General features: G+C 35.7%; 1 protein-coding gene across 1 annotated transcript in view; it reads right to left on the bottom strand.

Moving 5' to 3' along the window:
• ROCK2 (Rho associated coiled-coil containing protein kinase 2) overlaps window positions 1-13,188 on the bottom strand; it is a 139,465-nt gene that overhangs the window by 13,833 nt on the left and 112,444 nt on the right. The window contains exons 19-23 of the mRNA XM_082745526.1: window positions 10,452-10,612; window positions 9,876-10,060; window positions 3,775-3,844; window positions 2,856-2,959; window positions 2,507-2,693 (exon numbers count right to left, since the gene is read on the bottom strand). Coding sequence (XP_082601652.1) covers window positions 2,507-2,693; window positions 2,856-2,959; window positions 3,775-3,844; window positions 9,876-10,060; window positions 10,452-10,612 — 707 coding nt within the window. The remainder of the gene's footprint in view (window positions 1-2,506; window positions 2,694-2,855; window positions 2,960-3,774; window positions 3,845-9,875; window positions 10,061-10,451; window positions 10,613-13,188) is intronic.

The raw sequence follows: 13,188 nt of genomic DNA on the forward strand, positions 1-13,188 counted from the left end.
TCCCAGGACCCTGGGATCCTGACCTGAGCCAAAGGCAGAGGCTTAACACACTAAGCCACCCAGGCGCCCCAAACAAATTTTAAAATGGTAGTATTTCTTTCAGAATATTTTATTTATTTATTTTTTTTTTTTTCAGTGTTCCAAGTCAGAATATTTTAAAACAAAATAAAATTTTACTAAAGAAGCTGACATCCTTGTTTATTATTATCACAAATCCTACTCCTACTCTTCTTTCCCATCCAAAAGAAACTGTATTATGAATTATGTATTCATCCTTCCCACCCATGACTATACACTTTTCTAACAAACACATAAAACAATAAAGAGTGTGGTTTTGTGTGATTATAAATTGTCCATGATCACACTGTATCTTTCTGTACCTGCTTTCACTGGACATTGTATTAATCAAACTGCGGGCATATAAGGACCATAATTCATTCTACCTGAGACAGTCCTTCCCCCGTCTACCTCGTTTCATCTGTCTGTGTATTCGTCTGTTGAAAAGACATTGGAATTTTGGAGGCACCTGGTTGGCACAGCCACGTAAGCATCTACCTTCAGCTCAGGTTAAGATCTCAGGGTCCTGGGATTGACCCCCAACGTCTGGCTTTGCTTGGCAAGGAGCCTGCTTCTCCCTCTCCCTCTGCCCCTCCCGCAGTTTGTGCTCTCTCGCTCTCTTCTTCCCTCTCTCACATAAATACATAAAATCTTTTTTTTTTTTAAGATTTTATTTATTTATTTTTTTGGCAGAGAGAGATACAGTGAGAGAAGGAACATAAGCAAGGGAATTGGTAGAGGGAAAACAGGCTTCCTGCGGAGAAGGGAGCCCGATGGGGGCTCAATTCCAGAACTCTGGGATCATGACCTGGGCTGAAGGCAGATGCTTAATGACTAAGTCACCCAGGCACCCAATGAATAAAATCTTTTAAAAGAAATGAAATAAGAAAATAAACTTCCACATATCCTTAAGAGCAACCCTCTCGGTCCCCTCCCTGTTTGGGAGCTTTGTACTACTAATTTGCGATCATTCAATAAACTTCACTTTGGGGCACCTGGGTGGCTCAAATGGTTATTAAGTGTGTGCCTTTGGCTTAGGACATGATCCCAGGATCCTGGAATGGAGCCCTGCACTGGGCTCCCTGCTCAGTGGGGAGCCTGCTTCTCCTCTCTCTCCCTTTAGTGCTCCCCCCTGCACAGAGGGGGAGCACCAAAATTCAAAAGATATTTGAATTTTTGCTATTACAAACATTTATGCTGCTATGAAGACTGCCTAAATTTCTCCAGCATATTTATCATAACATAGACTTTCTTTAGATTATGCAAACATTTAAACTTTCATATTTTGAATATTTAAAATACTTAAATAATAAATATTTAAAATTGCCATACCCCTTACTATACTATGCCACCTACATTTACACTCTCCATAGTGGTAAATAAAAATGTCAGTTCCCACATGTCTTTCAAACACTTGAAATTAGTGAGATACTTAATTTTGCCATTATAATGAGTATGAAGTGTTATTTCAAAGCTATTTTATCCAGCCTTTCCTAAATAGTAGTTAGGTTAAGCATCTGCTTATATTTTTAGGGTTTCCTCTTTTGGCTCATTTTTCTTCTATATTGTTCAACTTTTTCTTCATGAGCTTAAAAGAGTGCCACATGTGCTCCTGATACTAGCGCTTGTTTCATGAATACATTACAAATATCTTCTCTCTCTAAGTTGTTTGTTGTCTTCTGCTATAGTAAGTTTTAGATTTCATTCTAATTGTTTAAAATTTTTCTTTTACATTGAGATCTTTATGATAGCTAGAATTTGTGCTCGCTTCGGCAGCACATATACTATGATAGCTAGAATTTATTTTTGTTATGTTGTAAAAGGTAAGGATCTAACTGTATTCCTTTCCCTTTAAAAAGAAAGTCATCCCAAATCATTTATTACAACTAAATCCTTTCCCAGCAACGTGTCTATTACCACCACAACCATATATCACATTCCTGTATGTGCAAGAATCTGGTTCTGGCCTCCCTACTCATTTCCACTGAACGGGATTAAATATCATTGTTCTAATACCACACTTTTTATCCACTATAGCAATTTAATAACAGATTCAACTACATGATACTTTACTTCTCTTTGAAATTTTCATTACAATTTTTTTCAACCTGCATAGGAGTACCTTCATGACAGTTCCAAGATTCCTTTCAAATAAACTTTGTTTAACAAGAAGAAAAAGGCTTATACTGTTTCTGTGTCTGGTATTTCCCTTTTACTTTAGTTTTTTCACTCTGAATTTACCGACAGGTAGACCCACTGGAAGTAGTTCTTTTTTGAGCCTCTGTCTGTCAAACACTGAGAAGCTAATGTTCACTGGATCCAAAATCCTATAGCCGGCATGTTAAGATCTTTCATTTCCATCTGTAGTACCTTCCCTGGTGCTTTTAAGGAAGACTGACGATAAAGTAATTTAATTAAAATTAAAAAAAAAACTAGATATTTTACTTACAGATGCAATTGTAGCATCTTTTTCAGTGAGTTCCTGTTTGTGTCTAGCCATCATCTCTTTGATCTCAAGCTCCTTCATGATTTTCTCTTTTTCCAAATCAGAATATTGTTCTTCAGCAATTGAACGAGCCAGCTGCTCAGAATCTGCTTTGGTCAAGGTGATCTCCAGTTGAGCAGCTAAGGAGTCCCTACGTTTTAATGGTACATTATTTTAATGTCCAGTTTTCATTAGGAAGTCAAAGTTTTTGTCTAATTGTACTTCATCAACAAATTCTTACTTACACTATTGTAGGCAATGTTCTAGAAGAGAACATGACTATGAACAAAAGATAAAAGGATCATAGCTTTACCTTTCCTCCTGTAAGTCCTGTTTCTTCTGTTGTAATTCTTTACAAAGTTTGGTCTTTTCTTCACATTCTTCTTTAAGTTCCCTCACCTGTGTTTTATAGAGGGTCTAAATAACAAAACAGAACAGAAACATATCATTGCCACCACTACCACCATCATCTTCATCATCAATTTTATTTCTAAATTCAAAGTCTATCCAGACAAAGTCAAGTTGGACACACACAAATATGTTCCTGAACACTGAGCAATGCTGGACCCTTGAGCAAATTAATGGTAAATGAGCCTTTCTGGTAAATCAACCAATTAACTAATAAAAGTTCCAATAACAATTTAGAAGATAGATTTTCAACTGGATATCAGACTGAGGTTTCTCATTAAATGACACAGACAGGAAGAACCAATAAAGAGGCAAAAAGATATTACTAGTCTAGACAAAAAAATTTTGTTAGCTTAAATGAAACACAGGGGACATTACTACTTATTTTAAAACCAATCTAAAAAAGTACAAACATTAAAATGACAATTTTTCTTTCACTATGAAAATTCTACCTCAAAAAGCAATCATTTAAAAAAAAGCAATCATTTTTCCTATTATATGTTAATTAAAAAAGTGACTCAAAAAAATCAGCTTGAATAGAATTATTAGGGGAAAAAAGAATTTTTTAATCAACTTCATAAAGTATGTACTTAGAACTATTTTTCTAGCAATGATAATAGGCTTCTGTTAAGCTATCAATAGTCATTTGCCCACTTGTTCTTTTTATATGAATTGTGTAGTACAAAACAACCTATCCAAATCCCCGTCTGATGTTTGCTTTAAGAATCGATTCTAAAGACCAGAGTCTTTCTAGTTCTGCAGCAAAAAAAATTTTTTAATTCTACAAAGATGATCATTTTCAAATTAATGTATCTGGAACTTACTGAGAAATACTGCTCTGCTTCAAGCTGATCCTGAAGTTCTTTCATTTGCCCGTCTGCATCTTGACGTTCTCTGTGGGGACATCGAAGAAAAGGTTCAAATAAGCTACACGCAAAATAAATAAGCAACTCTTGAAATGTGGTCGAGGGAACCACTGGGCATCCCTTGATCCTTAAAAAAAACCAAGAAGTCAAATTATTTACATAATACTAATCATCACTGCATTGTTGTTTTAATTCTCATTCTCTCAGGAGTGTGTATGGACTTTTGAAGTTATAGAACATATAATGATTCATCACTCCAACAGCTAATGAATGAAATGTGTGTGTGTATGCTCTTGTGTTTTAAAATCTTGTTTTAATTTCTAACACTAAAAATATCATTAGATATAACTGACATAAATAAAAATTCGTATAAAGGGGTCCTAAACCAAATAGTGATTAAAGCAGTAATACTAACTTACATAGTCTCAACCATTCACTGTGATCAGCCATTTCTGCCAACCAAGTAGGAGAATTAAAGGACATCTGAAAATTGGTTATCTTAGGATGAGTGAAAAAAATGACAGGGAGGGAAGGAGTGCTCATTTTTATGTTTAAATGTGGATGTTAACTACACAGATCTATACATTTTGTAAAAATTCATTGAGCTCTACCATATCATTTATGTACTTTTTTCCTGTATATATAGTAATCTTCAATAAAGGAATGAAGTTAAATAAAAAATAAGTAAAATAAAAAGCAAGCCTAAAGCAAGCTGGAGAACAACACAACATATACGACACAATTAACCACCTCCCCCAATCTAAAAACACCTCAACCCTGTATACACTTAAAAGGATGTATATAGGAGAGACAAAGGAGGAGGTATGGAAGGATAATGAACAAACTGTTATAGTATGTTCTCTCTGGAAAGATGGAACTAGACTTGCATTCCTAAGGGGGAACATGGGGCACCTGGGTGGCTCAGTTGGTTAGGCATCCAGCTCTTGATTTCTCCTCAAGTCACGATCTCAGGGTTGTGGGACTGAGCCCAGTGTCAGGCTCCATGCTCAGCGGGGAGAGTATGCAGATTCTCTCTCTCCCTCTCCCTTTGCACTCCCTACCCCAACATGTGCTCACTTTCTCTCTCTCTAAAATAAATAAGGGGCGCCTGAGTGGCTCAGTCAAGTGTCTGTCTGCTTTCGATTCAGGTCATGATCTCAGGGTCCTGGGACAGAGCCCTGAATCGTCAGGCTCCCTGCTCAGCAGGGCAGCGGGCTCTCCTTCTGCCACTCGCCCTGCTTGTGTTCTCTAGCCTTCTTTCTCTCTCAAATAAATAAAATCTTTAAATAATTAAACCAATCTTTTAAAAAAAATAAAGGGGAGCATATACTGTTTTCTCTTTCTTTTTAAATACAGTTCTGAGTATTTTACAGGGAGAAAACATTTGAATGCCACTTGGATATTCAAAAATATATACACCAAGAAAGACTCAGATTGAATGATTTAATCATACTCTTTTCAATCTGTGTATTACTTAAAGCTTTTATTCTTATTCTCACTTAACATAATTTGGTCACTTTCTTTACTTCTTGGTTCTTAAAACATTGATAAAAAGTAATCACTCAATATCACTTGTCTGTGCTATATCTGTGTTTTATTATTAAGGCGTGTACTATTAAACATGATGATTCTTATTTTTCTGAGTCAAAAATGTGAAAGAAACGTATATATAAAATATAAAAGGTCCATTTTTAAAATGATCTCATCATTACCAGTTAAGCCCAATTGCGGCAAACCTCAATAGACTTTTAAATCATGAACTCGAAAAGCTGCTATCATTTCTTTATATATAACTTTTAAAAACTAACATTTACCAGGCATTTAAGAAAGTATTTTTTAAAAAAATAACCACACAGTATGCACATGGTTACAATTAAGCAGTACAGAACAGAACAGAAAAAGTTACAATGAAAAGCAGCAGTCTCCGTATCCTAATCCTCCTCCTTAGCCTACTCCTACTCCCCGCCCAGAGGAATTTCCTTTATTTCATTTCTGTGTTTTGTTCTTTTGACAGTTACTTCCACATCTCAGCTTATTTCTGGACACAAATTTAAAATACTACTTACCAGTTCTCTGCTCTAAGAGTACCAAGTGAGCTCTTACCATCCCTAACCTCTCCGACCCCTATAATACAGTTGTATCATTGGCCTCAGCCACATAACCACGCTTTACTGCATACTGCATCAACCGTAAACCACAACAACTCCCACCCCCGCGTCAGTTTTTGATGAGAACTGCAACACTCCCATCCTTTCTTTTGTTTTTGAAATTTCATGAGAAAATGTCTAAATGTGGGTCTTTTCTCTCTTATTTTCTGAGTCCTTTCAATCCAAAGACTTCTCTTTCAGCCATGGGAAACTGTTTTCTATTTCTTCTTTTTAAAAGATTTTATTTACTTATTAGAGAGAGGGAAAGAGTGCAAGCACACATGAGCAGGGAGAGGAGAAGGAGAAGCAGACCCCCCATGCCGAGCAGGAAGCCAGACTTGGAGCTCAATCCCAGGACCCCGAAATCATGACCTGAGCTGAAGGCAGACACAACCGACTAAGCCATGCAGGCACCCCTATTATTTAATAACTTCCTTCACTCGGTTTCTCTGGACTTCTTTGTCTGGTGCTAGAACTCCTGGGACCAGTCTCTGTGTCTTACCTATTTCTCCCATAACTTCCATGTCATTCCCTTTTGTTCCATGTTTGATGAAATTTCTTTGGATTTTTCTTTGAACCATCCTAATAAATGTATATGAGTCGTTTTTAACATTTGACAGCTCTTCCTATTCTGGCTGCCCTTTTTGCATTATGTCAGGTTCTTGTTTAATGGAAGTAGTATCTCCTAGAAGTTTTGATCAATACTACTTATTACCAATAGCCTTTTTTTGGTTTGTGCTTCTTTTGTTTATTTCTCTTCTTCCCTTGATATATTTTTCATCTGGGGATATGTTTCCTTTTTCTTTATCATAGTCTTTATCCTTAGTACTGCATACTATCCTCAAATGCTAGTGATACTTGGTTATTCACTTACAAAGGAGGTGGTATTTTAATTTTAAATTTTACTATCTATGCATGTGGAAGTGATTTTCTAACTGGCAAACTTCAGTTTAAGATGAGCGGCTTAAAAAGCCACATAAGCAGGGGGACCCCTAAAAGGCAAAAGGAGAATTTCGTCCATACTAGCAGTTCTAATTCTCTGCAGAGGATATGCCCAATTTCTATAGAGGGATTGCTCTGTAGGAACCCAAGCAGTGGTAGTGCCTGGCTACAGACATTTCTGGAAGGGTTGGTAGGAAGAGTATGATCAGCAGATTGTTCCACTTATAGCATCAGATCTTACTCTAGCCCTTCAAGGTACTTGATTTGAATAATGAAACATTTTCTTCTTCACTAATATCTCACTTCATATATACTCCTTGCTGTTGCTTTCCTTGCACTATACACCATTAGTGAGGTTTCCACTTGCCATAACCTCTTTGCTAAAGAAACTTCTAATCTTCCAATCCATTGTAATTCTTGATATGTGTTTATGCATTTAAAAAAATTCCCTTACTAAAGGTTTTACTGGCATCTTGGAAGGAAGAAAAGATACACATGTTAACCATTTTCAAATGCAAGCCTACATAACACTTCATATGTAAATTCCCATTGCATATATGTATCATTTTATCCTGGTACTTCAATTACTTATGTACCCATTTTAGCTCTCCTGAAGGAGTAACTTCTGATAAAATGCTACTAAGATTCTTAAAGGTAGGAAATGCAGCTAATTCATCTTTGAGTCTCCCATAATGACTATAAGTGCCTTACATATTCATACAACATTGGAGAATGTACTATGTGCAAGACATTAATCAGGGGTTGGAGAGAACAAAACATAAAAAAGAGATAGTTGCCAATCAGGGAACTTATAATGTACTACATGGTTAAGACAACAAATATGAGTTCTTCACAGATAAGGAGTTAGGAACTGAGGAATTAAGAAACAACAGATCCATGCGTACTTACAAAGAAACAAGGGGCATATATACTAAGGTACTATAAATTTGGTATAAACAAAATGTAATTAGAACAACAGAGGAAACACAAGCTAGATGTTTAATCAGCTCTTACATTCATATAACCACTATGGCTAGAATAGATACTATGGATACTACAGACACAATGGAGAATATCTATTTAGTCAAGTTGTTTTAAGGGTCCACAGCTTGCACTCTTGACCAAAACTGGGCCAATGAATTCCATCCTAGAACTTCGGGTATTTTCTGAAATTGGGTCCAGAAAAGTAATATCAGTCTCTCCAAATAAATGAAGCTATAAGGCATATCTCTAGAGCCTGTCCTTCTTGGAAGACCAAGTTTTCTGTTAAGTGGAAAAAGCTAGGTCTAAATGGGAGAAGAATATAGCTAATATATAGGGCAAACAAACAAAGATGAAGATCCCTAAATATTGTTCAATTTCTAGTTCTAATTTTCAAAAGTTGAAATCTCATCAAGTTTAAGAGTCCAGGTTTACCCAGGCAACAGATCAGCAAAAAAAATCCTCAAAATCTTTTTAATCATCCTTTCCCAGATCGTGTCAATATTTGAATGCTTGACCATCCTTTACTAAGTAGTGTCAATCTTATTGACCTGTTACAGGTATGTAAAAAGCAAGCAATTAGCAATGATGAGAAGAAGAGAGGAATAGTAGAAGTAGTATAGCAGGTTGTATATACATATTTTTTAAGATTTTAATTATTTGTCAAAGGGAGTGCATGCACAAGCAGGGGGAGTGGCAGGCAGAGGGAGAAGCAGGTTCCCCGCTGAGCAGGGAGGCCAATGTGGGACTCCAGCCCAGGACCTTGGGATCATGACCAGAGCCAAAGGCAGATGCTTAACAAACTGAGCCACCAAGACATCCCTGCAGTACAGCAGTATTAACAGTAACAGTTGTACTAGTAATGGCCCCTACTGTTTATTGTGTGCTAGATACTGTAAATGTATCATTGTCATCCTTTCAGAATGCCTAACAAGGAAGCTCTTACTGCCCCTTTTTTAGGTTTTACAATAAAAGGCTCAAAGAGGGGGCCTTTTATTGTAAAACCTACAAAAAAGTTTTGTAAAAAAAAAAAACTAACAAAAAATTTAAAAATTTAAAAATTTGTATGTTTGTTTAATAATCAAACATGTCCAAGTCCCAGAAACCCCTCAAAGAGGGGGGCACTTCAGTCAGTTAAGTGTTCCAACTCATGATTTCAGCTCAGGTTATGATCTCAGGGTCCTAGGTTTGAGCTCCGCATTGGGCTCTGCGCTTAGCGGGTCTGCTTGAGGATTCTCTCCCTCTGTCCCCACCCACCCTGCTCACACTTTCTCACTCTCTCTCTAAAATAAATAAATAAATCTTTTTAAAAAAAAACTCGGAGAGGTTAAATATTTTGCCTGATGTTGGTCAGCTAGTAAGTAATGGGACTGGAATGCCTATCTTTCAATCTGTATCCAAAACCTATGTTCTCTCCAAATAACTGGGATCCAATAGGAGCTTTGAGCATGATTCAGAAGTAATTATACTACTAATGACTGAATGGAACAAACTTTAATGGTATATGTTCATCTTGGAAGGATTTTAGAACTGTTTTCTATTTTCTAAGTAAATTAAGTGAAATACTAAAGTATATCATAAATGATTTAAAAATTTGTATGTTTGTTTAATAATCAAACATGTTCAAGTCCCAGAAACTAAAAGAACAAACAGAAAGCACATGGACAATAAGCATGAAGAGCGGTTCTGGGAAGGAATCTTAAGAGCATGAAGTGAAAATCCCAGACAGTTTCTTCAACTCCAACAGCAACATTCTATCATTATATCATAATAAGGTAGAAGAAGTAAAAAATCACTGGGGAAGCAAATATAATCTTCTCGAAGGACAACATTGGCACTCAACACATTACTTATAGAGAAAAAAGGAGCAAATGTGGTCAAGACTATGACAAGATCAAAAGAAAATCCCCAGGTAAATCAAAATTAAAATAATTTACATGTGGATAGTTGTACATATTAATAAAACTCTGTCTCAAACAATTTACTTACTTTCGAAGTTCAGCATTCTGCTTTTCCAAGCTCATTTTCATTTCCATGAGATGATTATTTTCTTGTTTTAACTGCTTTTCTGACATTTTTAGTGTGTTAACTTGCTGTGTTTGCATCTTCAAGTCATTTTGTGTAAGGCAGCGCTTCTGAGTTTCCTGCTCTATTTTTAATGTCAAATTTCTAACCTAAAAAACAAATTGTCTACTTGATAAAATGTAAGTAATTATTGGCTTTTTCTTATCAATGAAGCTTGCAGCAAATATAATCATGCAAAACAGACCTTTGGCCTTAGGCACTTAATTCATTTCACGGTAAAATAGTTTTTGTTATTTCTCATGTCCTATTTTTTTAAATAAAATATGATCTTTAAGGTAAAAATAACTTAAAAATTTTAAAAATTATGATTCACCATTTAGCATACTGGCCAAATTCAGTAAAATTAAAAGGTTGCAGAATATTTTATAAGAAAAAATTTTAAATTATGAAGCCATCATTATATATCATTACAGATAAACCTAAGTTGACTATGAATTTATTACATAGTTTATTACAGTTCTTAGTAAACTTAATACTCACATCCTCATTTAGCACATCTTTCTGTTTAAGGAGTTCATTTATTTTCTGCTGTGACTGTTTGAGGTCACAGTCAAATATGGAGCATCTCTTTTCAGCTTCCAGCAATAGGTTCTCCACTTTCTGCTTTAACGTCCTTTCCTCCAAGAGCTTTTTCTCCATTTCTATTGCCACAAAAATGGACATAATCATGAATTCACAAACAAAAGAAGCCTATCAAATACATGACACAGTGCTATAGAAATTACAGCAAATGACGATAGCTTAAAAACATTTTTTTAAATTTCCAATTTAATATTTTCATTACTCAAATGTCAAGTTTTATGCTTGGAAATCAGGCATTTATTTTGTTTGCAGTGTGGAAAAATCTACCACACTGCAATATGACATCCATTCCACTGGAAGTAAAATAATTCTGCCTTTACTGATGGTTCTAAAAGAGCCTTACATCTCTTTAGTAAAGATTTATTTATTTTTCTGTTACTCTGTGCCTCTCGGTGTTACTCTTCTTACCCTAAAACATTCCAGGTAGACTTTTATGTCTATGGCTCTTTCCATATTAGCATATTAATACGCAGAGGATGACAATTATATTTTGGGGAAATGGTAAAGGACAAGACTCTGGGACCAAACTTCCTGAGGTTAAACTCTAACATGTCCTAATTATTTGCCTAGGCAAGTTAATTAACCTCTCGGAGGCTCAATTTCCTCATCTCTAGAATGATGATAACAGCACCTATCCTCCCTCGCACGGATGTTATGAAGATTCCTAGTTAATATTTGTGTGGCACTTAAATGCTGCCTGGCACATGACAAGCATTTATTAAGTGCTTACTATTCAAGGAGAATGTTTAATGACTGGAGGAGAATGTTCACAGTATTATTTTAGCAGAAAAAAACGCAGAACAGTATAAAAAATTCAGAAAATGTACAAAATATCCTCTTGATTAGTAAGACTGTGGTTAATCTTTACTTCTTCATACTTTCCTGTATTTTCTAAATGATTTGCAATAAACTTTTAATTGTTTTATTAATCAGAAATGGCTTTTAAAAACCTTTTTATTTTCCCCAAGATTTTATTTATTTGAGAAAAAGAGACAGAGTATGAGCAGGGCGCAGGGCAAAGGGAGAAATAGATTCCTTGCTGAGCAGGGAACCAGAGGCAGGGCTCCTTCCCAGGACCCCACGATCATGACCCGAGCTGAAGGCAGACACTAAACCAACTGAGCCACCCAGGCAATCCTTTTTAAATCTTGAAATGAAAAGCAGGCAAGGTCTATGTCTAAGCAAGTGATTTCGTATTAAATACCAGTAATTACCATTAAAGAAATTACCTTTTGATGTACTGATTAGAAAATCTATTCAAATTCAATTGGGCTCCTCTGCTCTTTCATATCTAATGCTTGATATCTGATTATCATTTATTATAGTTATATAAACCTATGATTTTCAGTTTTTAAAGAACTGTCTTCAAAGGTATGGAAAAGGGACGCCTGGGTGGCTCAGCTGGTTAAGTGGCTGCCTTCAGCTCGGGTCATAATCCCAGTGTCCTGGGATCAAGTCCCACATCGGGCTCCTTGCTCGGCAGGGAGCCTGCTTCTCCCTCTGCCTCTGCCTGCCACTCTGTCTTCCTGTGCTCGTGCTCTCTCTAACAAATAAATAAATAAAATCTTAAAAAAAAAAAAGGTGTGGAAAAAATGAAACTTCTTCACATTCTACTAGTAACAGCCAATATTTCTAAGTACTTTTCCCCTATCATTTACTCGATTTTCACAACAACCTAATACTGTCTCTTTAGAGGGAACAATGCACCAAAAGAAAAAAAAAAAAAAAAAAGATAAGTAACTATGGACAAGGTCACATAACTAGTAACTCATTAGTAAGCCATATTCTTAATCAAAGGAAGCCATGACATGCAGTAGAAAGAAGAAAGGCTTTTAGACCCGGACATGGACAGATGTACTCATTATTATTATTATTATTATTTCTGCAACTCAGAAGCCAACCCTGTCAACAATGAAAAGAAACACACCCGCCCCCCAACAATTCACCCTAACGTGGGCACAGAGAATAGAAAGGGGCACAAGTGAACTTACTGAGGTGATGAAAACAGATTCTATAACTTGTTTTGAATGGTGGTTACATGTGTATATTACAATGTGAAAATAGTATCTGCATTTTATTGCACCTAAATTATACCTCAAAAGAAATTGAACTCTATCTTCTAAGCCACTGATAGGGAAACATGGCCCACTAACTTCCTCTCTTGTAATTAGAATTTTTTTAACTAAAGCCCTCAATCAATCTCAAAATCCTTAATTAGTAACTTATACTAAACTGATTTTAACCAAAAAATCTCCAATTTCAATTACATTCAATAATTGAAAACCTATTTTTTTGCTAAGCTATTCATAAATGTTATGCTTCAGTATGAAATAAAATTCCTGCTTAAGAGTTCTATAAATCTGTCACAAGAGTATTTTATTAATTTCCTATGGAACTTCAAATCCATCATAATTATAAACAGTCAGGAAAACAAGAAATTATCCTAAGACAATTCCAAGATACATACTGGTTTGTGGAAAAGTCAGCTCTGCTATCTTACCCCATATTCCTTAGAAGTGGATAACACTTTGACCAAATCTAGCTGTATCTTCATCATGCCAGAGTTCAAAATATTCAATGAGCTTATATTCTCGTTAGGCCAGGTACTATTTTTTGAAACATTTATTTTGCATAA

This window comes from Mustela nivalis (assembly GCF_964662115.1).
Source record: "Mustela nivalis genome assembly, chromosome: 8".
Taxonomy (NCBI): domain Eukaryota; kingdom Metazoa; phylum Chordata; class Mammalia; order Carnivora; family Mustelidae; genus Mustela; species Mustela nivalis.